Source organism: Balaenoptera physalus, assembly GCF_965194825.1.
Source record: "Balaenoptera physalus genome assembly, chromosome: 19".
NCBI lineage: Eukaryota > Metazoa > Chordata > Mammalia > Artiodactyla > Balaenopteridae > Balaenoptera > Balaenoptera physalus.
In genome coordinates, this window is record NC_138900.1 from 9,706,454 (window position 1) to 9,731,662 (window position 25,209).

The 25,209-nt window shown below is 61.3% G+C and overlaps 3 protein-coding genes and 2 long non-coding RNA genes across 11 annotated transcripts; 3 read left to right on the forward strand and 2 right to left on the reverse strand.

Annotated features, from left to right (window-relative positions):
• Window positions 1-1,539: 1,539 nt before the first annotated feature.
• DMWD (DM1 locus, WD repeat containing) lies at window positions 1,540-8,662 on the forward strand. 3 transcript variants are annotated; one of them, XM_082437179.1, is made up of 6 exons: window positions 1,540-2,080; window positions 3,332-3,514; window positions 5,604-6,872; window positions 7,662-7,736; window positions 7,857-7,923; window positions 8,118-8,662. In XM_082437179.1, the coding sequence occupies exons 1-5, from the start codon at window positions 1,637-1,639 to the stop codon at window positions 7,884-7,886; spliced, it is 2,001 nt and encodes a 666-aa protein (XP_082293305.1). In that variant the 5' UTR covers window positions 1,540-1,636; the 3' UTR covers window positions 7,887-7,923; window positions 8,118-8,662. The 3 variants fall into 3 exon arrangements, with proteins under 3 accessions (XP_082293305.1, XP_082293304.1, XP_082293306.1); XM_082437178.1 differs by lacking the exon at window positions 7,857-7,923 and having other exon boundaries at window positions 1,541-2,080; XM_082437180.1 differs by lacking the exons at window positions 7,662-7,736; window positions 7,857-7,923 and having other exon boundaries at window positions 1,541-2,080.
• Window positions 8,663-8,946: 284 nt separating this feature from the next.
• LOC309648544 lies at window positions 8,947-12,332 on the reverse strand. The gene is made up of 2 exons (XR_014256703.1): window positions 11,655-12,332; window positions 8,947-9,739 (listed from the first exon to the last, which is right to left on the reverse strand). It is a non-coding gene; the product is annotated as an uncharacterized lncRNA (long non-coding RNA).
• DMPK (DM1 protein kinase) lies at window positions 9,801-19,936 on the forward strand. Of its 4 annotated transcripts, XM_082437185.1 has the most exons (16): window positions 9,801-10,160; window positions 11,834-11,892; window positions 12,339-12,430; window positions 12,698-12,781; window positions 12,874-12,969; window positions 13,511-13,659; window positions 13,815-13,908; window positions 14,196-14,402; window positions 14,484-14,747; window positions 15,459-15,547; window positions 16,860-16,968; window positions 17,716-17,885; window positions 17,976-18,073; window positions 18,261-18,307; window positions 18,621-18,706; window positions 19,044-19,936. In XM_082437185.1, the coding sequence occupies exons 1-16, from the start codon at window positions 9,982-9,984 to the stop codon at window positions 19,201-19,203; spliced, it is 1,983 nt and encodes a 660-aa protein (XP_082293311.1). In that variant the 5' UTR covers window positions 9,801-9,981; the 3' UTR covers window positions 19,204-19,936. The 4 variants fall into 4 exon arrangements, with proteins under 4 accessions (XP_082293311.1, XP_082293310.1, XP_082293309.1 ...); XM_082437184.1 differs by lacking the exon at window positions 11,834-11,892 and having other exon boundaries at window positions 14,484-14,732; XM_082437183.1 differs by lacking the exon at window positions 11,834-11,892 and having other exon boundaries at window positions 9,803-10,160.
• On the reverse strand, window positions 17,972-21,433 carry LOC309648543. 2 transcript variants are annotated; one of them, XR_014256701.1, is made up of 3 exons: window positions 21,383-21,433; window positions 18,762-18,850; window positions 17,972-18,111 (listed from the first exon to the last, which is right to left on the reverse strand). It is a non-coding gene; the product is annotated as an uncharacterized lncRNA (long non-coding RNA). The 2 variants fall into 2 exon arrangements; XR_014256702.1 differs by lacking the exon at window positions 21,383-21,433 and adding an exon at window positions 20,836-20,921.
• Window positions 20,828-24,976, forward strand: SIX5 (SIX homeobox 5; the record flags this gene model as incomplete). Its single annotated transcript, XM_082437174.1, has 3 exons — window positions 20,828-21,627; window positions 22,621-23,423; window positions 23,699-24,976. 3 exons carry the CDS (start codon window positions 20,828-20,830, stop codon window positions 24,295-24,297), a joined length of 2,202 nt encoding a protein of 733 aa, XP_082293300.1. The 3' UTR covers window positions 24,298-24,976.
• Between the last annotated feature and the right edge of the window lie 233 nt (window positions 24,977-25,209).

Below are 25,209 nucleotides of genomic sequence, written 5' to 3' on the forward strand. Positions count from 1 at the left end.
GACCCAGTGGCCCCAGATCTGCTTTCCAGGGGCTCACACTCTACAGGAGAGACAGACACATTCCCTAGGAAATGACAACCCAGGTAGGGGAGCCCAGAGGACTGACAGAGCTCCTGAGCTGGCTCATAAATGGTCAAAAACAGAGTGGTAGGGCATTCCAAGCAGAGGGAACAGGGCATTCAAAGACCCAAGGGCAAGAGAGAGTGTGTTGTGTTGGGGTAGATTCTCAAACCTCATTTTTGGGACATGGTGTGAGGAGTCAGTGGTGAGAAATGAGGCTGGAAAGAGAGGTTGGCAGGAACAGATTACCCGGGGCTGAACTTTGCCCTGAGAGCCTAGAGAGGCCACAGATGGGCTTTGAACAGGGAAGGGTCCTGATCATATTCATGCTTTAGAAAGACCTCTCTAGATGCCAAGTGGAGGGCAGATAGAGGGGTGAGACAGGAGTCTGGGAGAGCAGAGACAAGGCTGATACAGGGAGGGCCCAAGCAGGAGAGGAGGAGTTTAGACCAGGGCTGCACAGAGGAATGGACTGGAACAGGGGAATTCAGGTGACAGAATGCAAAAGACTTGGGGACTGGAATCAGGGAGTGAAGGGAAATGGCAGAAGTCTAGGGAGACACTGAGTTCTGCAGCCTGGTGACTGGAGGGGATGTCAGTGCCAGCCCTAAAATGGGGACACAGGATAGGAGCAGGATTTGGAGTAAGATGTCAATTTCATTGCAGGACTTGTTGAGTGTGAGATGCTTCTGGGACATTCCAGTGAGAAATCTGGGAGGCGATTGAATAAGTGGGTCTAGGAAGATCTGTGATGGGGGCAGGGTGGTGTCAGAAGAAGAGAGGGGCACTGGCTATCAGGGGGCTGATGGGATCAGGAAGAGATTTTGGGTTACTAGTGGATTATTGGGACACTGGGGGCATTGCAGGGATTAATAAAATTTTGGTTGGTGTCGGAGGACTGAGTGAGATTGTTGAAGATTGTGGAGTTATGGAGATACATAGGAGGTTGGTGGGAAATGTGGAGATGTTTGGTGTTAGTATTAATCAGTAGTGGGTTAGATGAAGTCCTTGGAGTTTTATGGAGGCAATGGAGATCACTGGGATTTGCGGGATCATCAGGGGTGGGGAGGAATGGTTGGAGATGCTGTAGCCAGTCGGGGACTTTAAGATGTAAGTGGGAAACACCGGAGGGTGTATGTTAGGAGTCTTCGGGAGACTCCAGGGTCACCTGGAGTGACCAGGTGACGTCATGGGAAGGACAAGGTTTGGATGAGGCCTTCTCTTGAGGGTACTCCAGTTGCTAGGCAAACGGTTCCCAGAGCGCCGTTGCTAGGGACCTGTGCTCTTTGGATGGCCACGCCCCTTTCCCTACGGGCCCCGCCCCCACAGCCAACCACATCGGCCGCAGGCACGAAGGCCGCGCCCACCTTGTAGCCCCGCCTTCAGGCCTGAACCGTTACCGGAGCGACGGCTGGAGCTCGTCCCGCCTCCCTACCCTGTTGCCAATCGAAGAGGCGTTGCCCGGGCGACGACACCACCTCTTCCGGTGCGGATCCCCGGCTTCCGGCAGGGGGCCCGGCGGCAGGCGGCTGTCCGGCAGCGGCGGGGCCCTGGGCTGGGGTGGGGGTCGCCCAAGATGGCGGCGGGCGGCGCGGAGGGCGGCTCGGGCTCCGGCGCTGCCATGGGGGATTGTGCGGAGATCAAGTCGCAGTTCCGCACCCGCGAAGGCTTCTACAAGCTGCTCCCCGGCGACGGCACCGCTCGCAGGTCGGGTCCGGCTTCCTCCCAGACCCCGGCGCCGCCCCAGCCGCCGCAGCAGCCCCTGCCCGGCCCTGCCTCCACCTCCGGCCCCGGTGCTGCGGGCCCCGCGCCGTCCCCTCCGCCCGCAGGCCCAGGGCCCGGGCCCGCGCTGCCTGCGGTGCGCCTCAGCCTCGTGCGCCTGGGGGAGCCCGACGGCGCCGGGGCCGGGGAGCCTCCCGCCACGCCCGCAGGGCTGGGCGCTGGGGGAGACCGCGTCTGCTTCAACTTGGGCCGCGAGCTCTATTTCTACCCGGGCTGCTGTCGCCGCGGGAGCCAACGGGTGAGCGGCCCGCATCGTGGGGCCCTGGGTGCTGGCTTAGAGGATGGGTATCCCTGAGGTGATTCACAAGTGACAGGAGAGTCCCTGAATGATAGGGGACCCTGAGATAGGCATCCTACATGTGACGGACATCTTAAGGGGAAAGGATTCTTGGAGGCAATACAGGATTCTAAAAGGTGATAGGAGGCTCCCTGGGTGCTGGCCATCCTGGAGGTGATGGGAAACCTCGAGATCATGTGAGATCCCGAGGTTATGCGTGAGGGTCCTGGGATGGTGACTATTCTGGAGGTGATGGGGAATCCAAGATGGTATGGGGTGCTCCAAGGTGCTGGCTGGCAGGCATTTTGCAGGTGATGGGAAATGCAGGCCCAGAAGTGATGGGGAGCCCAGGGGTATTGCTGTCTGGGGGTGTTAGGGGGACTTTGGGGAGCCCAGAGGTGAGGAGGATTCTGGAAGTGATGGGGGCTTAGAGGTAATAGGGATCCTGAAGGTGAATGGGATCCTAGAGAAACTTGGGGTCCCGGAGGTAATGAGGGTGCTGGAGGAAATGAGAATCTCGGAGCTGATGGGAGATCTGGAGATAATGACATCCCAGAGGGAACATCCTCAGGTGTGATGGGTGTCTCTAAAGTGATGTCAGTCCCAGAGGACATGAGACCCTTGGAGTTTATGGTGGTCCCCAGAAGTGATGGGGATCCTGAGAGCCCAGAGATGATGAAGGCACCTAAAATTTGGGGGACCATGAGGTTTAATGGGTCCCTGAACTGTGATGGGGATTCTGAGATTTAAGGACTCCAAAGTGAGGAGAATCCTGGGACATTGGACTTTAGAATTCTGGGGTTTGGGTGATCCTGAGTTTTGAGGGTCTTGGAATATAGTGGTGCTAAGACCCAGGGGAGTTGCTGAAATTATAGAAAGGAATTGGAGCTCAGGGACTACAGAGACCCTGAAACTGACACCGTGGCCAAGGGTGTCCCAGAAGTTGGGGGTGTCCAACTTTGGGGAGGACGCACTGTGGTCTCATGTGGTGGCAGGGGGCGAAGCTTCCTGCCTGGTTTTTTCCTCTGTTTGTGATTTGTGTCCTCCTTCCTGTCTGTGGTTGCCCCTTCCCTCCCCGCTCACCCATCCACCTACCCACTCCCCTCAGGGATTTAACCCTGCTTCCTCTTTGTGGTTTTCCCCCAACCTCAACACCCTCTTCCTTCCTCTCAGTGGTAGAAGCCATTAACTCGTTTTCTCCCACCACCCAAGTCCATTGACCTCAACAAGCCAATTGACAAGCGGATCTATAAGGGCACCCAGCCCACTTGCCACGACTTCAACCAGTTCACTGCTGCCACAGAGACCATCTCCCTGCTGGTGGGATTCTCAGCCGGTCAAGTGCAGTACCTGGATCTCATCAAGAAGGACACCAGCAAGCTATTCAATGAGGAGGTGATTGTGGGCCCCCAGGGCCCAGAACTGCTCCCATTCCCACCCACCCACCCATACAATGTTTGCCATGAGACTGCAGCTGTCTGGGAAGCAGTGTAGGCCTGAGGGGGGCAGGATGAGGGAGAGATGGGGGACGGACTGACAGATATGGAGGACGGGGTGACAGCAGCTGCTGTGATGATAGCTAATAATGACGGTTGCACCCCCTGTGCCCAGGCCCTATGCTGTGTTAGCCCTATGCTGAACACTTACTCCTGGAGTTTTCATCAGCCAATGGGTTAGGATTGTGATACCCATTTTGCAGATTAGAGAACTGAAGTTACTTACTGGTTGGGATTTGTTTGAAGCCACAGCCCTTGCTTTTCAAATTCTGGGCCCTGTGGGCTTTGGATTCAAATCTTTGCTGCACCATCTACTCACTGTGTGGCTTTGGGAAGGTGACTGTTCCTCCCTTAGCCTCAGTTTTCCTCCTCTGCAAAATGGGATTCCCATCCCTACCTCACAGGACTGTTGTAAAATCATACATGGAGGTTGCTCAGTCCTGGGTGGACCTGGCAGAAGGGGAAATGCCAGTGAAAGACCTTATCTGTGTCTAGAACTACTCTTGTCCTCTATCTCTGTCTCTCTGTTCTGAGAAGGTGTTTCAAATGTACAGAGTGCATGAATGGCAGAGGGGAGTGAGTGGAACAGGGAATGGATTAAAGTGGACTAGGTCATCCATTCACAAAATATTCACTGAGCATTTGTTCTTTGCCAGGCACTGTTCTAAGCACTGGGACTACTACATCTCGGTGAACAAAACAGAGGGCCCTGCCTTTGTGGAGCTTTTATCTAGCTGGAGGAGACAAATAGTTATCAAATAACTAAGTAGGCTGTGTGTCAGAGTGTCGTGGAGAAAAATCCAGCAGGGAAGGCGAATGGGGAGTGCTCGGTGAGGTTGGGAAAGGTCTCACTGGAAGGTGACGTGGAAATAAAGTCCTGAAGGAGGCAAGACAAATTATTGGAGAAAAGGACATTCTGAGTAGAGGGAACAGCTAGGACAAATGCCGGAAGCAGGACAGCAAAAAGGCTGTGTGGCCAGAGCAGTGTTGAGGGGGAGGGTAGTAGATGAGCTCCGAGAAACAACTCGGAGGGGCTAGGAGATGTAGGGTCTGGCAGGTCATGGAAAAGACCTTGGCTTTTAGAGCCTCTTGCCACTGCAGTTCATCTGAGCCATAGAACACAGAAACAATTTGATTTAATTTCTAAATTCTCCAGAGAATGGAGAATGGGAAGCAACTTGGGTACCTGGGAAAGAAGTTAATTTGTTACAGACAGTGGATGCCAAAGGGCTTTAGGGCTTGGTTCTCCCCGGAGTCCTGCTTGAGAAAGGCTGCCATGGTGTTCAGAGTGGGAGAGACAGTGCCGGGTGCTGACTTAGGTTTTAATAGCATCTCTTTGGCAACTGTGCAGAGAAGAGACCCGGGTGGTGGAGGCCAGTCAGTTAGGCCGTTGCAGGCCTGATGGCAGCTGAGACCAGGGTGGTTGGAGTTGGGGGTGGTGAGAAGAGATCAGGTTCTGGGCACATTTTGCAGATCAAGCCCACAGGATTCCTTGCAGGTTTGGAGGTGAGTTGTGAGGACAAAAAGGAGCAAAGATGCGCGGCTGACAGGATGGGGTTGTCATTCAGGTGTCCAGGAACTACTTTCCAGGCGCCTCCTGCGGGCACAGCTCTGTGCTCTGGGGCTAGAACAATGAACCAAATAAACAAAGATACCTTCCTTGGGGGAGCTGATACTCCGTGACTCAATATCTTGCCTTAAGCATGACATGGTAAAGATGGCGGAGGGGGTTAGACAGAGGAGAGTTCTCTGGAAGGCAGCACTGCCCTTCTGCCGAAGAAGGGACATCGAGGCTCCACGGAGCTCCGCTCACGCAGCCCTTCTCCCCGTGCTTTCCCCTAACCTGGTGTCTGTCCGTTTCCCTCAGTCCCTCCTCTCCGAGTAGGCCCGGGCCACTTATGATGACCTTCTCCGGGGAACCAGGCTGGGGAGGAGGTGGGCCCCCGGGAGGATGGCCTTCTCCCAACCCCCGCTCTCTCCCCCGGCAGCGGCTTATCGACAAGACCAAGGTGACATATCTGAAGTGGCTGCCTGAGTCAGAGAGCCTGTTCCTGGCATCACACGCCAGCGGCCACCTGTACCTGTACAACGTCAGCCACCCGTGCGCCTCGGCCCCGCCGCAGTACAGTCTGCTGAAGCAGGGCGAGGGCTTCGCCGTCTACGCCGCCAAGAGCAAGGCGCCCCGCAACCCGCTGGCCAAGTGGGCGGTGGGCGAGGGGCCCCTCAACGAGTTCGCCTTCTCGCCCGACGGCCGGCACCTGGCCTGCGTCAGCCAGGACGGCTGCCTGCGCGTCTTCCACTTCGACTCCATGCTGCTGCGGGGGCTCATGAAGAGCTACTTTGGGGGCCTGCTCTGTGTGTGCTGGAGCCCCGACGGGCGCTACGTCGTGACGGGTGGTGAAGATGACCTGGTCACCGTGTGGTCCTTCACCGAGGGCCGCGTGGTGGCCCGAGGCCACGGCCACAAGTCCTGGGTCAACGCCGTGGCCTTCGACCCCTACACCACAAGGGCCGAGGAGGCGGCGGCTGCCGGTGGCGATGCGGAGCGGAGTGGCGAGGAGGAGGAGGAGCCAGAGGCCGCGGGCACAGGCTCGGGCGGGGGCGCCCCCCTCTCCCCGCTGCCCAAGGCCGGCTCCATCACCTACCGCTTCGGCTCGGCCGGCCAGGACACGCAGTTCTGCCTGTGGGACCTCACCGAAGACGTGCTCTACCCTCACCCTCCCCTGGCCCGCACCCGCACCCTCCCCGGCACGCCTGGCACCACGCCGCCTGCCACCGGCAGCTCGCGAGGTGGTGAGCCAGGCCCCGGGCCCCTGCCCCGCTCGCTGTCCCGGTCCAACAGCCTCCCACACCCAGCGGGCAGCGGCAAGGCGGGCGGCCCGGGTGCGGCGGCGGAGCCGGGGACGCCCTTCAGCATCGGCCGCTTTGCCACGCTCACGCTGCAGGAGCGGCGGGACCGGGGGGCCGAGAAGGAGCACAAGCGCTACCACAGCCTGGGCAACATCAGCCGGGGTGGCAGTGGGGGCGGGGGCGGCGGGGACAAGCCTAGCGGCCCCGCCCCCCGAAGCCGGCTGGACCCCGCCAAGGTGCTGGGCACCGCGCTGTGCCCGCGCATCCACGAGGTGCCGCTGCTCGAGCCGCTCGTGTGCAAGAAGATCGCCCAGGAGCGGCTCACGGTCCTCCTCTTCCTGGAGGACTGCATCATCACCGCCTGCCAGGAGGGCCTCATCTGCACCTGGGCCCGGCCGGGCAAGGTGGTGAGTCACCCCACACCAGCCCACCTGGGACCCAGGCAGAGGCGGGCATTGGCAGAGATGTTTGGTAGCACCACAGCCTCCAGCCGTGTGGGATGAGGGGAAGCCATGGAAATCTGTGTCCCAGAACAAGCCTTCTCAGATCTTAGAGTGACTTCTAGAACGCTTGGCAAGCAGCGGTAAGCAGAGAGAGGGTCAGGCATAAGAGACATCTGGGAGTGGTGGAGAACATGGCCAGTTATCAGAAGGGCAGCCGGTGGGCCCAGCATGGCTAGGTCTTACGGAATGGTGAAATTTTATTAATACTGCAGCTCGAGCTCTATGGGCAAGATTGAGCCTGTGCACCCAGCTTCCAGCCTGAGTGTCAGACTCTTGGGATCCGATCCCACTGCTGGAGGCGTGGGCTGTGGAATCCCAGGCTCAGGGTCCAGTCCGGCACTTCTGCTCCCTGTGTGACCTCGAGCAAGTCACTGCCTCTTTATGACCTTTCTCACCTCTTAGGACAGGGAAGCTTGAAGATGGGTTGGCCATGGGGTTCAGAAAGGTCCTAGTAAGGTGAAGTGCGGGCCTGGTGCCTTATAACTTGGGACCTGTGTTCTCAGATGTCTCCTAAGGGTTTGGGCTCGGGGGCCCAGGATGCCAGATCTGAGGGCTGTGCCTGGTTCCCTGGACGAGCAGTTTTGGAATTGTAGGGTCCTGAATCCCTAGAACTTAAAGTACAGTCTCAGAGGCAGGGGCATTGGGATTTGGGGAATCTGGTAAGTCCTGAAAGAGATCCCTCTATCTCCCTAGTTCACAGACGAGGAGACCGAGACCCAGACAGGGGAAGGAAGTTGGCCCAGGTCACCCAGCAAGTCAGTGGTAGAGGTAGGACTGTCCCTAAGTTCTTCCCTCCCAGAATCTTAGGACCCCCTCCCCAGTCAGAAGGGGACCCCAGTTTCCCCCTCTCCTCCCTACCTCCACCCCTACCCCATCCTCTTTGCTCAGGATCACCCGAGGACTTTAATTATTGTATAAAAGTACCACCTGCTGGGACAGGGAAGCTAGCCGAGATGTAAGTTCCTGAGCCTAGAGCAGCGGCCTCTGTCTGGGTGGTCTGGGGTGGATTGAAGGGCAAGGCCAGGGTGGCAGCAGCCTGGGGGACTCCAGGTTGGCCTTCCCCCCCCCACCCGCCCCCCGCCCCGTGGGACTGGTGAGAGCCCCAGGCGGTCTCTAACCCCCTCCTGTCTCCGCTCTCATCTTCCCCAGGGCATCTCCTCCCAACCAGGCAACTCCCCAAGCGGCACAGTGGTGTGAAGCCATGGATGTCGGGGTCCCCCACCCCCAGCTCCTAGCATAACCGTCCCCGCTGACCTCATGGATCAACGTATTAACAAGACTAACCATGACGGATGGACTGCTCCGGTCCCTCTCCCTGCACAAATTTGGGGCAGAGGGTCCCTCAGACTGACCCAGACACTGGGGGGATGTAGTGGCCCGTGTGGCCGCAGCCTTGTCCCCACCACTGCCAAGTACAATGACCCCTTCCTCTGAAACATCAGTGTTAGCCTCATCCCTGTCCCCAGCATGTGACTGGTCACTCCTGGGGGAGAAACTCCCCGCCCACAAGAGCCCCAGCTCTGCAGTGCGCCTCTCGGTCCTGTGTGCAGGGCAGGGGGTGGCCCACCCCTCCCCTGGCCCCCGCCCTGCCTTTGCTGTTACTTGTGCTTTTGAAGAATGTTAAATTATGGAAGCCCCTGGGGTCCTCTCTGTCCCCCAGGACCTCTTATTTATACTAAAGTTCCCTGTTTTCATGGCGTCTCTCTTCCCTTCCGTGGAGGTATGGAGGAAGTGTGTGGGTGCTTTCATGCAGCCCTAGAATCCACTTTATCCAGAGGAAGAGCTAGGCCCTGCCTCCCCCCGACCCCCTTTTGAGGGCAGGAAGAACTGAAAACCAGAGGAGGGATGTGCCCGAGGGACACAGCTGGTGGATCTGCCGCTGGCCAGCCCCAGGCAGGGCCCTTCAGACAGAGGAGAGTATCCCTCGCCCCACTCCAAACGCTCGGAGGGAAGAGAGCCACCAGGCCAGAGTCTTCAGTGGGAGTTTTAAAAGTTGTTTCAAAGTGTCCAGATATTACAGGGGCCCCCCAGGCAGCTCCCGAGATGCCCAGAGTGAGCTTCCACAGCATAGGCCCTGGCCTTCTGCTGCCTCAGGCCTGGCTTGGCCGGGCCCAGGTATCCAGGGCCAATTAGAGACCATGGTTTCCTCTGGGAGAACTGTCCACCCTGGAAAGAAGAGCGAAAATCCCTCCTGGCTGGCTCTCTGGAGCCACAGGGAGTGGTGTCTTCCCGCTCCACCCTCCACCCCCCGAAATGTTTCTGTTTCTAATCCTAGCCTGGGCAGGAATGTGGCTGCGCTGCCAGGGTCCAAGGAGCTATTTTGGGGGCTCCTTTGCCTCCCCCAGGCTTTGGCCAGTGGGTCACCCCTGATCCTGGCTCCTGAGGGCCTCCCTTCCCGATTCTCTCACCACCCCTTCCCCATCTCCTGCCAAAAAATAGTCAGTGTAAAGCAGAGGGCCTGAGGGCTAAATTTAAACCATCCCGAAGTCTGAATCCTTGGCTGAGTCACCCGCAAAGCTGCCCTGGCCTCCCGCCCCCCTTCCCAGGCCTCACCCCTTTTTCCCCTGCTCCCAACTCGAGAGCTTGGGAGGGGTGTTACCAAATCACTCTGAGCCTCAATTGGTCCCCTCTGGGGAATGGGAGGGCTCATCTTTGGCATCTGTCATACCTGTAGCATTCCTCTGTGCTTTGCCTCTTCAGTGGGGGGGAGTAGTTTGAGGGTAGAGATTCTCCACCACCCCTCATCTCACACTGAAGCGTTCCGAGGGGCCCTGGAAGGAGCAAGTTGGGGGGCCTGGCTTGTGAGGGGTTAAGGCTGGGAGGCTGGAGGGGGCCGGACCGAAGGGTGGGGAGAAGGGGAGGAGGCCTTAGCAGCCAGCAGAGAGAAGTGGCCAGAGAGGCCCAGGGGACAGCCAGGGACAGGCAGACATGCAACCAGGGCCCCAGGGCATGGACAGGGCCCTCCAGGCCCCGTGACGGGAGGACCCCGAGCCCCTGGCCCGGGGAGGGGGCCATGGTGCTGCCTGCCCGACATGTCAGCCGAGGTGCGGCTGAGGCGGCTTCAGCAGCTGGTGCTGGACCCCAGCTTCCTGGGGCTGGAGCCCCTGCTCGACCTTCTCCTGGGCGTCCACCAGGAGCTGGGCGCCTCCGACCTGGCCCAGGACAAGTATGTGGCCGACTTCTTGGAGTGGGGTGAGTGCCTACCTACCTGCATGGCACCCCCCAGATTTGGGGGTGGGGGCAGGGCAGAGGGAGGAGGTGGGTCTGGGCTGGGTGTTGGGGGCAGGACGGACATGGGGAAAACCTCCCATTCAGGGGCCCAGAACTTGGGGCTGGGTCTTGGGGCGACATATTCCTACCCCTGTGCCACCCTGGCAGGGCAGAGTGAGATGAGCAGAGGCCAGGGCAGCCATGACTCAGAATCATGACTTGGGAGCCATGGTAAGCTGGGTTGGGCACAGCCTCTCATGGTCCCCCTGCACCGCCTTCCCGAGTCTAGGCCTAGGGACATGCTGGGGAGCCCTGTCTCCTAGGACCCCTCCCCACCAAAATGGGCCCCGTGGCCCTCCACCTTGGTTCCCCAGAGCGCAGGGGCAAGCGGAAGGGACAACACAGGGCAGCTGCCAGGGGCGCGGCCGACAGGCAGGTGTTCGGCGCCAGCCTCTCCAGCTGCTGCAACAGGTGCCCAGGCACTGGGAGGGCGTGGTGACTCAGGCAGGCCCGGGGAGAACCAGCTCTGCACACAGGCCCCACCAAGCACACCCTCCACCCCCTGGTTGGAGGAGGAAGAATTAGGATTCTTCTGCGTGGGCCCACTTTCTCTGTAGGTTCCTCCTCCACCCAAAGTCCCTTTTGGCCAAGTCCTCCCCTGGAGACAGGTCCAGAGGGAAGATGCTTCATCTGCAGCCTCAGCCTCCTGCCTTGTCTGCCCCACTCCCTCCTGGCCCAGGCTCAGGCTCACTTGGGTTTCTGTCTCTCTAACATCTGCCATTCTGTCCCTCCACTTGTCTGTCCTTCAGTGGCTTGCTCTTGGTCCTTAGGCTCTGTGTGTCCCTGTCCCCGTCCCTGTTTCCTGTCTCTCTTCCTTCTCCCGCTCCCTCTTTTCTTGTGTCCATCTCTTTCTGACCCAGGCCCTGCTTCTCTCTCCCCATTTTGCAGATGTGAAGGTGGAGGCCAAGGGCTAGACCACTTGGCCTCTGGGAGAACCTACTCCCCACATCCCCCCAGCCCTTAGTAACTCTCTCAGCCCCTCTTTTGCAGAGGATGAACTGAGACCTGAGGTGGGGGCAGCTCTCCTGTAAGGAGCACTCCTTTTGTGGCCCGAGCAGCATCCTGCGGCCCCTCCCCTGCCAGGCCGCTGGGGCGGGGGAGGGGGCCTGGGTTCCCGCTGCCTTAAAAGGGCTCAGTGTCTTGGCTCTCTCCTCCCTCCCCCATCCTGGGCCCTGGCTGCTGCTTCCCTGCTGGCCCACTCTTCCTGAACCCCGAACCCTCTCCATAACCCACTGTATCTTCCCTCATTCCTAGTTGCACCCATTGCTCTCTCCCTGCTGCCTCAGAAGCTCCCAGCTTCTTCCACCTCCGGGAGTCCAGGCTTCCCTCTCCCCCTGCCTCCACTCTCTGCCTTCCCCCTCCCAAACTGCTGTCTGTAACATTGCTAGCTGTAGGACCTTGGGCAGAGGACTTCACCTGTCTGAGCCTTGGTTCTTCATCTGTAGATAAGGGGTAATAGTAAAACCTCCTCCCGGAGTTGAGAGCGTAGAGATAACACACTTGGCTGTGCCTGCAGCACTGGAGCCAGGATGCAGACCCACGCCGGCTTTGTCTCCCTCTCCCGTTCCTTCTCCCGTTCCTTCTCCTGGCCCCAGCCCTGAACTCAGGGTTTCCCGGAGTGTGGTCCAAGAGCCACCAGTATCTGAGCCTAGGATTAAACTGCAGGCTCTGGGCCATGACCCAAAACAGACTGAATGAGAGCCCTGGGGGTGGGCGGGGTCACCGGGAGTAGGGGCCCGGAAGCCCAGGGAGCTCTAAGAACTGGGCCTATTTCTTCTTCCTCTGTTCTTCAGGGCCTCCCTTCGGCAGACTTGTAACCTCACCCTGTCCATCCTGCGCCCCCTAGAGCCCTCTGGCTCAGTGTCCTGTCCCAGAAAGGGGTTCCCAGGCATCCCACTTTTCTCTGTACAAGAGCAGTTTTGGGTCCCCAAAGCCTCACATAATGTTTATGTGAAGTCTTTAAGGAGGCAGACTAGTGCTAAGGGGAGGGGCAGGGGCAGGGGAGACTCAGTGACAGAGGGTGGGACTCTCTCTCCTCGTCTCCAGTGTCCCTGTGATTCTCGGTTCTCATCCCCCCCCCCTTCGCCCCCTCCCCCCCAGTGGAGCCCATCGCGGAGAGGCTTAAGGAGGCCCGACTGCAGAGGGATGACTTCGAGATTCTGAAGGTGATCGGACGTGGGGCGTTCAGCGAGGTGAGCCTGGAGCAGCGGAGGCAGTTCAGTGGGGTTAGAGACCTGACTTTTCCTGCAGTGGGCGGGATGTTGGAATTCCGGACGCGGGGCCTTAGAAATTGATGAATGACTGAGTTTAGAACCTAAGGCGGGGCTTGAGGCCAACGGGCGTGGCTTGCCGAGTGGGGGCGGAGCCAAGTCTGGCCCAGGTTAAGGGTGGAATCCAATCTGGGGGAGCCCTGGTGTTTCCCCGCCACCTCCGCTTCATTACCCTGTTTGGGCTTTCAGGTGGCGGTGGTGAAGATGAAGCAGACGGGCCAGGTGTACGCCATGAAGATCATGAATAAGTGGGACATGCTGAAGAGAGGCGAGGTGACGGCCGGGCTGGGTGTGCGGGGTGCTGAGGATCCCCCCCCTTCCGTCCTCCACCCCCGTCCGCTTCAGCTCCTCCGGGTGCCCCGCAGGTGTCGTGCTTCCGCGAAGAGAGGGATGTGTTGGTGAACGGGGACCAGCGCTGGATCACGCAGCTGCACTTCGCCTTCCAGGACGAGAACTACCTGGTGAGCCCCAGGCCGGGCGACTAGAGGGGCGGACCCCCACCCCTGAGGCTGTCAATTATCGAGGTGCGGGCAGGCAGAGGAAGTTCTAGGATCGGAGAGGTGCCTCGAAATGCATGCGGCAGTCCCTGCCTGTGGTAGGAGCTGGCCTTCCTTTCCCGGGATGGGAGATGTCCCTTACCGCCTTTTTCCCCAGGTTGATTCCGTGGGCACTACCTGGAATGAGCGTCTCTAGAGTCTATGTGGGAGCCACTGGGCAGGGGGTATCTGGGCTCCATACCCTGGACAATCGGGAGGTCTCTGGGTTCTCTTTTTCCTGACTCTCTTGGTCGGGGGTGGGGGAAGTGAATCTCTGTCCAGTGACATCGTGGGGGAACGAGGATTGGGGGTGGGCGTGTCTCTGATTTGTCCTGGAAGATCTCTTGGGGCTGAGGCTGCGGAGTCTCTGCCCAGGGATGGGGCGTCTCTGGGAGTCTTTGTCCCGGGCTATCAGCCGTGGGCGCCCAGGCGGGGTACCGACCCCCCGTGACACGCCCCCTCCCAGTACCTGGTCATGGAGTACTACGTGGGCGGGGACCTGCTAACGCTGCTGAGCAAGTTTGGGGAGCGGATCCCGGCCGAGATGGCGCGCTTCTACCTGGCCGAGATTGTCATGGCCATAGACTCGGTGCACCGGCTGGGCTACGTGCACAGGTGGGCGCTGCAGGGGCTGAGGGCCGCGGGAATCGGAGAGCGTGGTCCTTAAGAGGGTGGGGCCCAGGCGGTGCTGCCTAGTGGGGTGGAGCCTGGTGAGAGGGCAGGAGAGAGGCTCACTTATCCCTCTCCCTTCCCTTCTTCCCTCCGCGCAGGGACATCAAACCGGACAACATCCTGCTGGACCGCTGCGGCCACATCCGCTTGGCAGACTTCGGCTCCTGCCTCAAGTTGCGGGCGGATGGAACGGTGAGCGGTGCGCCGCTCTTGGGCAACTCGGACTACCAGTGACGGGTCGGGAGCAGGAACCGGAGGTGCAGCGTGGGGGCGGGGCTGGGGCGTGCGGGCAGAGCCAGGGTGAGGGCAGGACTAGATGTGGAGGGGAAAGAAGGAGGCGACCCAGGCCCTAGCCTGCCTGTGGCTCAGGCTTAGAACAGGCAAAAGGAGGGACTAAGCTCTAGGGTAGTGGTTAAGAGGGGGCGGAGCCAGAGCTAGGAGGGGCGGGGTCAAGCCTAGCTCGGATCCTGTTGGCTCAGGTGCGGTCACTGGTGGCTGTGGGCACCCCGGACTACTTGTCTCCCGAGATCCTGCAGGCCGTGGGCAGTGGGCCCGGGACTGGCAGCTACGGGCCCGAGTGTGACTGGTGGGCGCTGGGCGTGTTCGCCTATGAAATGTTCTACGGGCAGACGCCCTTCTACGCCGACTCCACAGCTGAGACCTACGGCAAGATCGTGCACTACAAGGTGAGCACAGCCCGGGGAGCCCCTGACCTCTCCGCACATGCTCCCAGGTAACATCTCCTCTTTTCCCCTCCTTCCGAGCAGGAGCACCTGTCTCTACCGCTGGCAGACGCAGGAGTCCCTGATGAGGCTCGCGATCTCATCCAGCAGCTGCTGTGTCCCCCTGAGATGCGCCTGGGCCGGAATGGAGCAGGCGATTTCCAGAAGCATCCTTTCTTCTTTGGCCTTGACTGGGACAGCCTCCGAGACAGCGTGCCCCCCTTTACGCCGGATTTCGAGGGTGCCACGGACACGTGCAACTTCGATGTGGTGGAAGACGGGCTCACTGCCATGGTGAGCGGGGGCGGGGTAGGTACCTGCGATCCCTGGTCTGCAGAGGGTACCCCCGCATCCGACCGCCGTAACACTGAGGTTAGGAGAGTACCCTCCTCCTGGGGTCCTGAAATCATTCCTTCCCCAGAACACCTGCTCTGTGTGGCCTCAGGGCTGGGAACCCAGCAGTGACCTAGACTCACAGTCCAGTGGAGGACACTGACTTGTCCCCAGACAGTGATGCCCCAGAGAGATCAGGGCTGAGACGGGGGTGGGGGGTGCAGGGGGGCGGGCCTCCTGACCCAGCATGAAAGGTCCTGGAGGGCTTCCTGGAGGAGGGGGCTATCTGAGCTGAGACCTGGAAGGATGAGAGGTGAGAAAGCACCATAGAGGAATCTCCCTTGCTTAGGCCATCTCTCTCTCAGCTGTTGTATGAGCTATCCCGTGCTTGTTCAGCCTGACTGCCTTTGTGCTGGGCACAGCGGGGGACACACATGGACCAAGTCAGCCCTGGTCCCTGCCCTCATCTACTTACAGTCTGGAGAAATGTATAATTATACTGTGGCAAGTGCCCTGAGGGAAGCAGCAGGATGTAATAAAAGAAAATGACGCAGGGTCCACTTTAGATAGACCCCAGGCTGGGGTGGGGGGGTGGGAGGGCACTTAAAGCCAAGACTGGGAAGGGGTGAGTGAGGGGCCATCCCTGACAGCCGCTGGTCACCTCACATCTGTGTTTCTCTCCTATAGGAGACGCTGTCGGATATGCAGGAAGGCATGCCACTGGGGGTCCACCTGCCTTTCGTGGGCTACTCCTCCTATTCCTGCATGGCCCTTGGGTAAGTGCTGCCCCTGTGCAGCTTGAGAGGAGTGGACGGGGGTGGGGTGGGGGTGGGGGTTCCTGCCTCCAGAGGCCCCAGGAGGCTGCTCGGGGTTATCACATCCTGGCCCGTTGGTGCCCAGGAGAATTGCAGGGTCAGTCTCGGAACCTTATTGTCTTGGGACTAAGGACTTTTAGGAGCCCAGAATTGTAGGACGTTAAATTCTCAGACTATAAGTACTTTGAAATTTAGATTCAAATGTAAAACCTCAGAGTCACAGGCTCGGCCTTCCGGAATCTTCCGACCTTCCACTTTTAGATTTCTAGTATACAGTCATGGGACCTCAAAATCTTAGAGAATAAGAAGTTTACAGTTGTTAAGTCAATCTTAAAAGAACACGGACTCACTGAATTACATAACCACAAAGCCTTCTTAAAACATTGATTCTGAAAATAATACATTGCTTATCACAAGTATATTAGAAAATAGGGATGAGAAAAAGGAAGGCCGCCAGCAGCAACGGTCCCTGGCTCACAGCACACGTACCTAACAGCTGTGAGAACATGCTGTATTCTAATCTGTTTTGTTAGTGGACAGTGTACCACAAGTGCCATTTCTTGAACAAACTATAACACAATCCTGACCCGCTGGGGAGTGTTCTCCTTACTGGGCGGGTCAGGACTCAGCTAACCCGCCTCTCTGTCATGACCGAGGCTGGATGAACAGCCGCAGGTTGGTCTTGGCGCTTGTCGAGCATCATTGGGTCCTTGAGACATATTTCTACAAGAGGGACTGCTGGGTTGGAGGGGACATCACTTTTATTGCAATGTCATATTCCTTGGGATGGTCTGTCTTCCTCCCAGCACCTGGGTCTGGGGGTGGGGGGGTGGCTGCTGTCTAGAGTCGGTCTTGGGGTCCAACACCCAGTCTGAAGACCACCTCTTTGGAGGTGGCCAGAGCCGGGAGTGTCTCCCTCACTTCCTGAGGCCCTTAGGAGAGGGGCCTGTAAAGGGCACATGGAGACGGAGATGGGCAGATCCTAGAACATGGGTGTCCTGACCCCAGGTTCCTGAGGAAGGTGCAGAGAGGCCAGCTTCCAGGGGCCTGAGGCCATGCCAGGGGCAGGCCTTTTCCTAACGGGAGGAGGACCTGTCCCACCAGCCTGGCAAGTTGTTGCCTTCACTCTGCCCCTCCCCCTCCTCAAGCCTGGAGCCTTCAGGTCTGGCTGCCCCAGGGCACAGGCTAGGGAGTCCTGGCTGTAAACGCAGGGGATCGGCAGCCTCTGGGGTGAGGCCGGCTCTTCCTCCCCTCGCCCTCTTCCTCTTCCCAGGGATGATGAGATCCCGGGCTCCACGCCCATGGAACTGGAGGCCGAGGCGTTGCCTGAGCCACTGCAAGAGCCCAGCCTGGAACCCATGGTGCCCCCAGCAGAGGAAACGGTGAGTCTTTAGGAGTCTTTAGAGGAGAGGGTCAGTGAGGGACGAATCGAGAGAAAAGGGGAGGCCTTCAGGGATAGTGTGCACCATGGAGCGCTAGGCCCTCTGGGAGCTTCCTCGACAGAAAGAGATGGAAAACAAAGTAGAGACAAGGTTACTTCAGTCAGAAATGATCCCCACAGAGAAATTAAAACAGGTCAGTGAGTGTGCATGGAGGGGAACTCTCTGGGGAGGGGAAGCCCTGGAGAAGGAGGAGGACCACCCATTGGTCAGCAAAGAGAAGAGTAAGGGCTCTGAGGTGAGAACCAGCTGGTTTGCTCTGAAACATGAAAGGAGGGTAGTAAGGCTGCGTTGTTCCAGGAGGAAGGAGGGTGAGGAGTGAGGAGAGGGGAGGCTGAAGAGGCCAGCAGACGCACACCAGAGAGGGCCTTTAGTTTTCATGTGGTGGGCCTCCTCCTGAGGGCACTGAGGGGCTGGAGAGATTCTCCAGGGGAGGGACATGGTCAAGCTGCGTAGTGTTATAGGAACAGCCCTTTGGTGTGGAAGGTGGATGGGAGGAGACCAGATTAAAGGCTGGAGATGAGGGCTGGTCTGGGTTAGGGAAGGAGGGGAAGGAGCTGTGGGGATTCCAGAAAGATCTCGGGGGTGCAGGAATAGAGGTCAAAGGAGGATCCCAGGCCTGGAACCTATGCCTAAGTCTCGAATGCTCCAGGAGCCACAGGCAGCCCTAAGCCCGGTTCCCATACCCAGGCTGAAGCGGCAGTTCCAGAGGCCATTCCGGAGGCCATTCCGGAGGCTGTGGCAGAGGCCGAGGTGACGCTGCGGGAACTCCAGGAGGCCCTGGAGGAGGAGGTGCTTACCCGACAGAGCCTGAGCCAGGAGCTGGAGGCCATCCGAACGGCCAACCAGAACTTCGCCAGGTCGGGGTCGGGAGTCGGGGACAGTCACTACCTTTAGCAGCCTCTCTAGCCGAAATCCTGAAGGGCTCATGGTCCTTACCTCCCCTGCAGCCAACTCCGCGAGGCCCAGGCCCGTAACCGAGACCTGGAGGCGCACGTCCGGCAGCTGCAGGAACGGATGGAGTTGCTTCAGGCTGGGGGAGCCGCAGGCGAGTCCCTCATCCACCACCTTTCCTGAGGCGCCGGCCTGGGGGCGGGCGGGGGGGGGGGCGGGGAGGTGGGCCCGCGGCGTGTGTATACACCTGGGGGAGGGTGAGGGGCCCAGGCTGGGGCACGCCGCGCCACCGCCCTTCTCCGTCCCTCCACGCGCCCTACGCCTCTCTCTTCTCCTTCCAGCTGTCACGGGGGTCCCCAGTCCCCGGGCCACGGATCCACCTTCCCATGTAAGACCCCTCTTTTTCCCCTGCGTCAAGCCTGCTGCCCCCTTTGCAGACTCTGTCCCCATCTCCCCGTACCCCTGTCCAGACTTAGAGGCTCACCCCTACCTCTTTGAGGTTCCAGTCAGCAGACACCCTCCATTCATGCCCAAATCTACCAGATCTCCCTCGGTTCAGGCCTCTCACCAAATCCCATCCAGGATCTCCCTAGATGACCTCCCCGACCTCGACTCCCCTCTCTGTCTCTTGCACCCCGCCGAGGGCGGCCGTGCCGAGCTGGGCTCGGATCGGGTCACCTGTCCCTTCTCTCTCCAGCTAGATGGCCCCCCGGCCGTGGCTCTGGGCCAGTGCCCGCTGGTGGGGCCAGGCCCCATGCACCGCCGCCACCTGCTGCTCCCTGCCAGGGTACGTCCGGCTGCTCACGCCCGCCCGCCGCGCGACCCCGCCCAGCTCCACGTACCCCAAGCCGCCTCTGCTTAGCTGCGCCTCTGCGGGGTGGGGCCCGCGGCGGGGAGGGAGGATGCTCGGGCAGCCAATCAACACAGGCCCCTAGGGAGCAGCCAATGAGGAGTTGGGACAAGACTTAGGCTTCCGAGCCGACCAATCACAGCTACCCGCGCTGTGAGGGGGCGGGGCGGGTGCAGGGAGTGTGTGGACCCTCTTATGGGCGTAGGCGGGGCTGGTCCCAGGAGCCAATCAGAGGCCCACGTCGCCAGTGCTGACCCCCGCCCTCTCCCCGCAGGTCCCTAGGCCTGGCCTATCGGAGGCGCGTTCCTTGCTCCTGTTCGCCTCTGCTCTGGCTGGTGCCGCCGCCCTGGGCTGCATTGGGTTGGTGGCCTGCGCCGGCTATCTTGCCGCAGTCTGATCCCGCCCAGGAGCCGCCTTCGCCGCCTGAACCCTAGAACCCGAGCCTGTCCTACACTTGGGCTCCGCTGGAGGGTTTGGTGACCCAGGCACGGCCTAGAAGCCGCTCCCACCGTCCCCCAGTTCACAGCACTCCGAGCGTGGGTTTCCGCCCCAGCTCCAGCCCTGTGATCCGGGCCCGCCCCCTGGCGGCTGGGGAGGGAGGAGCCGGGGCCGCGGCTCAAGGGAGGCTTGTAGCCGGGAATGCTGCTGCTGCTGCTGCTGGGGGGATCGCGGACCTCTTCCTTTCTCCGGCCTAGCTGAGGCTCCCGACGTGGATGGGCAAGCTGCGACCTAGAGAAGGCAGCAGGGCCAGGGCTCGGCATCTGTTTTTCACCCTCCAGGCACCCCCACCCACATCGGCTTGCAAACCACAAATCCTCCTTGTGCATGAGGCCCTGCCCTCCCGGGAAGACTCTCTTTCCGCGGTGAACGTCTAGCGCGAGCTCCGCCTTTGCCTTTTGACAGCCCCGCTTTTTTCGGGGACTCTCGCGCCCTCCTCACGTGCGCTGCTCTCGGAGCCACAGCCGGCTCCGCCCGCCTCGGCAGTTTGGGTATTTATTGACCTTTCCTCCGACCCGCTGACAGGCTCCAGGACCCCAGCACCCTAATCCACGTTTTGGATGCACTGAGACCCCGACATTCCTCGGTATTTATTGTCTTTCCCCACCTAGGACCCCACCCCCGATCCTCGAGAATAAAAGGCCCTCTCGTCTGCCCAAAATTCTGAAATTCCTTCGTGTCCGCTGTTTGCTTTGAGGGCAGGAGGCTTTTCAGTGGGCCAATAGGAAGGCGAGTGGAGGTGGCCAATGGCCTGGCAGCAAGCTAGCGGGAGGCGAAGCGGACGTATCAGGGGTGGGGGGTGGGCTGCGGGGCGTGGCTTCGACATCTGGCCAATAGGAGAAGAAGAGCGGGCCACCAGGAGGCACCGCCTCTTGTCCAGCTGTGGCCCAGCTGTGCCATCAGACCGCGGTGAAGGGGGTTGCTGGGCTGGCAGCTAGCGCAGCCATCCTCCTACCACTGCGCCTGCGCGGGCCACGCGCATCCGTTCCAGGGACTGACTTACGTTCAAGAAAAGTTGCTGCAAACTTTCTAACCCGTTTCCCCCGCCCCTTCTCCCAGCCAGACCCGCCCCCCTGCGGAGCCGGGAATTCCGAGGGGCGGAGCGCGGGCCGAGATGGGGAGTGAGGGGGGCCTTCGGAGGACCCTGGAGACGGAGGCGTGCAGAAGCTCAGTCTCGGGGCGGAGGCGGCTTCGCGCCCTTAGCCCTACCGGACGGCCTGTTGCCTTCTCCGTTGTCCCGATGGGGAAACTGAGGCCCTGAGCCAGAGGCACACGCGGGGGGGAGGCAAAAGCGCGGCCTGAGGCGGAGGGAAAACAAAGGGAGAATCACGAACAGACGGGGAGGGGGACGGGCACACACACAGACACTGGGACAGAGACCCTAATAGAGAACTGGGCCTGGCATCGGTGGTGAGGGGGGAGACGCGGGGTCGGCGGGAGAAGATCGGGAAGCGCGAAGTTGCTGGGGGGGTGCGGGGAGAGGAGACGGGCGGGGGAGGGGGCTGGGGAAAGCCCGAGGGAGGAGGAGAAGGAGGGAGGAACTTCCCAAAGTTGCAAAACATGGCTACCTTGCCTGCGGAGCCGAGCGCGGGGCCGGCGGCTGGGGGGGAGGCGGTGGCGGCGGCGGCGACCGAAGAGGAGGAGGAGGAAGCGCGCCAGCTTCTGCAGACTTTGCAGGCGGCCGAGGGTGAGGCAGCGGCGGCGGCCGGGGCCGGGGCGGGCGAAGCGGCGGTGAAAGTGGAGGGCCCGGGATCCCCGGGCGTCCCCGGGTCGCCCCCCGAGGCCGCTGCCGAGCCGCCCACGGGCCTCCGCTTCTCGCCGGAGCAGGTGGCGTGCGTGTGCGAGGCGCTGCTACAGGCGGGCCACGCCGGCCGCTTGAGCCGTTTCCTGGGCGCACTGCCCCCGGCCGAGCGCCTACGTGGCAGCGATCCGGTGCTGCGCGCTCGGGCCCTGGTGGCCTTCCAGCGGGGCGAGTACGCCGAGCTCTACCGGCTGCTCGAGAGCCGCCCCTTCCCCGCCGCCCACCACGCGTTTCTGCAGGACCTCTACCTGCGCGCGCGCTACCACGAGGCCGAACGGGCCCGCGGCCGCGCGCTGGGCGCGGTGGACAAGTACCGTCTGCGCAAGAAGTTCCCGCTGCCCAAGACCATCTGGGACGGCGAAGAGACCGTCTACTGCTTCAAGGAGCGGTCCCGCGCCGCGCTCAAGGCCTGCTATCGCGGCAACCGCTACCCCACGCCGGACGAGAAGCGCCGCCTGGCCACGCTCACCGGCCTCTCGCTCACGCAGGTTAGCAACTGGTTCAAGAACCGACGACAGCGCGACCGGACCGGGGGCGGCGGCGGCGCGCCCTGCAAGAGGTGAGGGAACCCGGGCGGCGCCAGTCCCGCTTTCCCGGGGACGTGCCATCCACCAGCCCCCCCCGCCCCCACCAATGCCCGTTGTCCTCGGACACCCCTCGCTCACACCCTCAGGCGCCAGCCGAGCGCGGGGAATCCGTGTGCATGGAACGGGCACGCGCCCCGGCCCTCTCCCAGACACCCGGACACCAACGCTCCTCTCGCGGAGGCCGAGAGACCGCCTCTCTCTGCTCCATTCAAGGCTCCGTCCCAGATCCCATCCGTGTCCGCGGCTAGACTCGGGGCGGCAGTGAGAAAATGAGGGACTGCGGGAAAGGAGGAGGGGTCTTTGTCCTCCCCACCGGTCGTAGGGGCTTGTTCAGGCCCCTTCGCGGCCAGGCCCTCCCTGACCGTTGCTCGGTCTCACCTCGCCGCTTCCCGCCCCCCCTCAGGGCCCAAACAGCGTGGTCCGTCTTCTGTCTTTGTTGTGAAACGTGAACCTTCCCCAGCTCCGGTTTCCCTGTAACCCAAGCCCTTCTCCTCCCACCCTGCGCGTCGGCCTCCTACTCCTCCGACGCCCGGGGAGGAGGGGGGTCGGGGGAGGGCACCGGGAACTGAGCGGGCGACTACCTCCTTACTCTCTCCAAAGCCATTCGGCTGCTTTCAGGCCGACTCAGGAGACTTCAGGCAGCCTGGTTGCTCAGCCTCCGGGGCCCTGAGGCCGAGGAGTTGGGAGAGGAGGGCCTCCTTCCCGCCCCCCAAAGCGGCCAGCTTGAGCCTTTAGTCAGTGGTATTGCAGAGGTTCCTCCCTGGGGCCCTTGGGTGGTCTCAGAGATGAGGTTTCATAACCCCCTGAAATGGTGCACATGAACTTGGGCTGGGGAAAGGTGGAGAGGCAGTGGGCGGCTTGTGCTTCCTCCGAGCACTTTGCAGCCGTCTCCGTGCAGGAATCGGGCTGGCCAGCGGGGAAACACAGCATTCGGGACCACAACTCACAATCCTTTCTCCGGCCAGTGAATCTGATGGGAACCCCACTACGGAGGACGAGTCCAGCCGCAGCCCTGAGGACCTGGAGAGGGGGGCGGCTCCAGTGGCGGCCGAGGCCCCCGCCCAGGGCTCCATATTCCTGGCCGGGGCCGCCCCTCCCGCGCCGTGCCCCGCCTCCTCCTCCATCCTGGTGAACGGGAGCTTCCTGGCCGCCGGCAGCTCTCCAGCGGTGCTCCTCAATGGGAGCCCCGTCATCATCAACAGCCTGGCCCTGGGCGAGGCCTCCAGCCTGGGCCCCCTGCTGCTCGGCGGGGGCGGGGGCGCCCCTGCACCGCAGCCCAGCCCCCAGGGGGCCAGCGAGGGCAAGACCTCCCTGGTCTTGGACCCTCAGACTGGGGAGGTTCGCCTGGAGGAGGCTCAGCCTGAAGCCCCTGAGACCAAGGGGGCCCAGGTGGCTGCTTCAGGGCCGCCTGGAGAGGAGGTCCCAGGGCCACTGCCCCAAGTGGTGCCTGGCCCCCCGCCAGCTGCCACCTTTCCTCTGCCCCCAGGACCAGTGACTTCCGTGGCTGCTCCACAAGTGGTGCCACTTTCCCCACCCCCTGGCTACCCTGCCGGCCTGGGCCCCACCTCCCCACTGTTGAACCTGCCCCAGGTGGTGCCCACCTCCCAGGTGGTGACCTTGCCTCAGGCTGTGGGGCCACTGCAGCTGTTGGCAGCTGGGCCAGGCAGCCCCGTGAAGGTGGCAGCTGCCCCGGGCCCTGCCAACGTGCACCTGATAAACTCTGGGGTGGGCGTGACTGCCCTTCAGCTGCCTTCGGCCACTGCCCCAGGTACCCCTTTCTGGTGGCTGGGCGGGGGGTACAGTTACCTCAGGGAGGGATGGCGCTGTCAGTGGGCTTCCTGGGGCAATGGTGGGGAGTGGGGAGCTCATCCCCGGCGGGTCCCAGACCCTCCCGTGCCAGGCAGTACCCTGAGGCTCGAGCCACGCAGACTTGGCCTCACCCTGACCCTGAAGGGGCTCCTTTTGCCTCCGGCTGATCTCCCTGCCTGCCCTCCAGCGGCGTACTCTTCACCTCTGCGCCTGGCCCCTCTCCTCTCCCCACAGGAAACTTCCTGCTGGCCAACCCCGTGTCTGGCAGCCCCATCGTGACAGGTGTGGCCGTGCAGCAGGGCAAGATCATCCTCACCGCCACCTTCCCCACCAGCATGCTGGTCTCCCAGGTCCTGTCGCCGGCCCCCAGCCTGGCCCTGCCCCTGAAGCCAGATGCGGCCATCTCAGTCCCCGAAGGAGCCCTCCCGGTGGCCCCCAGCCCCGCTCTGCCGGAGGCCCACGCCTTAGGCGCACTGTCTGCGCAGCCGCCCCCTGCCCCGGCCGCCGCCAGCCTGCCCTTCTCCCCAGACTCCTCCGGCCTCCTGCCCGGCTTCCAGGCGCCTCCGCCCGAGGGGCTCCTGCTGTCGCCCGCGGCCGTGCCGATCTGGCCAGCCGGGCTGGAACTGAGCGCCGGCACCGAGGGGCTGCTAGAGGCGGAGAAGGGGCTGGGGACACAGGCCCCCCACACGGTGCTGAGGCTGCCGGACCCCGACCCCGAGGGGCTGCTCCTGGGGGCCACGGCGGGGGGCGAGGTTGACGAGGGGCTGGAAGCGGAGACCAAGGTCCTGACCCAGTTACAGTCGGTGCCTGTGGAAGAGCCCTTGGAACTGTGACCCGCCAGGCCCCATGGCCTCCCCTGACAATGGTGCTCGAGGACGGCGGGGAGGAGGGAGCCTCTCAAACACGAAGACGGCTGCCATCCACACACACTACACCCTCCCCGCGGCCGCTCAACCTCTCCACGCCCTGGAGGCCCACTCCTGTCCGGGGCACCGTCCTCTGACGGGACGCCTCCTCTGTTACAGCCCTCTCCTTGCTCTGCCTCCTGATCTACATAGGGAGATTTGGGGCTCCTGACTCAGGGGCTCTGCCCGCCTCGACCTGGTACTAGCTGTGAGCTGAAAGCCCTGCCGAATGGCTGGATTTCCAACCCCCTTGAGCCCTCTCCCTATCACTCCCTGAAACACTATTAATAGCTCCACTGACATCCAGTGTTCCCAGAACTGCTTGGAATCCGAGGGTGGAGGACGGGCAGTCCTGTGCCCGGAGACTGATGGACCCTCTCCGCCGGGCCCTTCCTGCCCACGAGGGATGCGGGTGTGCGGTCTGTGGGCCAGGGTCCTCCGTTAGCTCCTCCTGGACTAGAGCCCTTGGGAGCACGTCCAGCCCCAGACCAAAGATCCCTTGACCCTCGGGCCAACCCTGACCCCTGTGTCTAGTTTGTATCCTAAATCTTTATTTTTCTAGGACATGTTATGCCTTCATTTCAATTAAAATAAAGTTAACAGACAACTAGGACCTCGGGGGGGTGTGGGTTATCTTCCAACGATTTGCCCAAGGAAAAGCTGAACCACAAAAAGCTCACCCTGAGATTCTGGCTTTCTGACCAGATGTTCTCTGAGGGGGAACAGGGGTGGAGGTCAGATTTGTGGTGCTGCTTGGGAAGGTGCCTGCCGTGAGTAGGGCTGAGAAAGCAGGGGACCAGGGGCCCGCCCGGGTCTGTCTTTTGCTGGTAGCAGTTTCCA

What these genes read in the sequence shown, in the direction of transcription:
- DMWD (XM_082437178.1), top strand. Translation starts at nt 1,637, where the DNA reads ATGGCGGCGGGCGGCGCGGAGGGCGGCTCGGGCTCCGGCGCTGCCATG. An exon ending in GTCGCCGCGGGAGCCAACGG is followed by an intron (nt 2,081 to 3,331) that starts GTGAGCGGCCCG and finishes CCACCACCCAAG; the next exon opens with TCCATTGACCTCAACAAGCC. An exon ending in GCAAGCTATTCAATGAGGAG is followed by an intron (nt 3,515 to 5,603) that starts GTGATTGTGGGC and finishes CTCCCCCGGCAG; the next exon opens with CGGCTTATCGACAAGACCAA.
- DMPK (XM_082437185.1), top strand. Translation starts at nt 9,982, where the DNA reads ATGGTGCTGCCTGCCCGACATGTCAGCCGAGGTGCGGCTGAGGCGGCT. An exon ending in GGCCGACTTCTTGGAGTGGG is followed by an intron (nt 10,161 to 11,833) that starts GTGAGTGCCTAC and finishes TCCTGGCCCCAG; the next exon opens with CCCTGAACTCAGGGTTTCCC. An exon ending in ACCAGTATCTGAGCCTAGGA is followed by an intron (nt 11,893 to 12,338) that starts TTAAACTGCAGG and finishes CCTCCCCCCCAG; the next exon opens with TGGAGCCCATCGCGGAGAGG.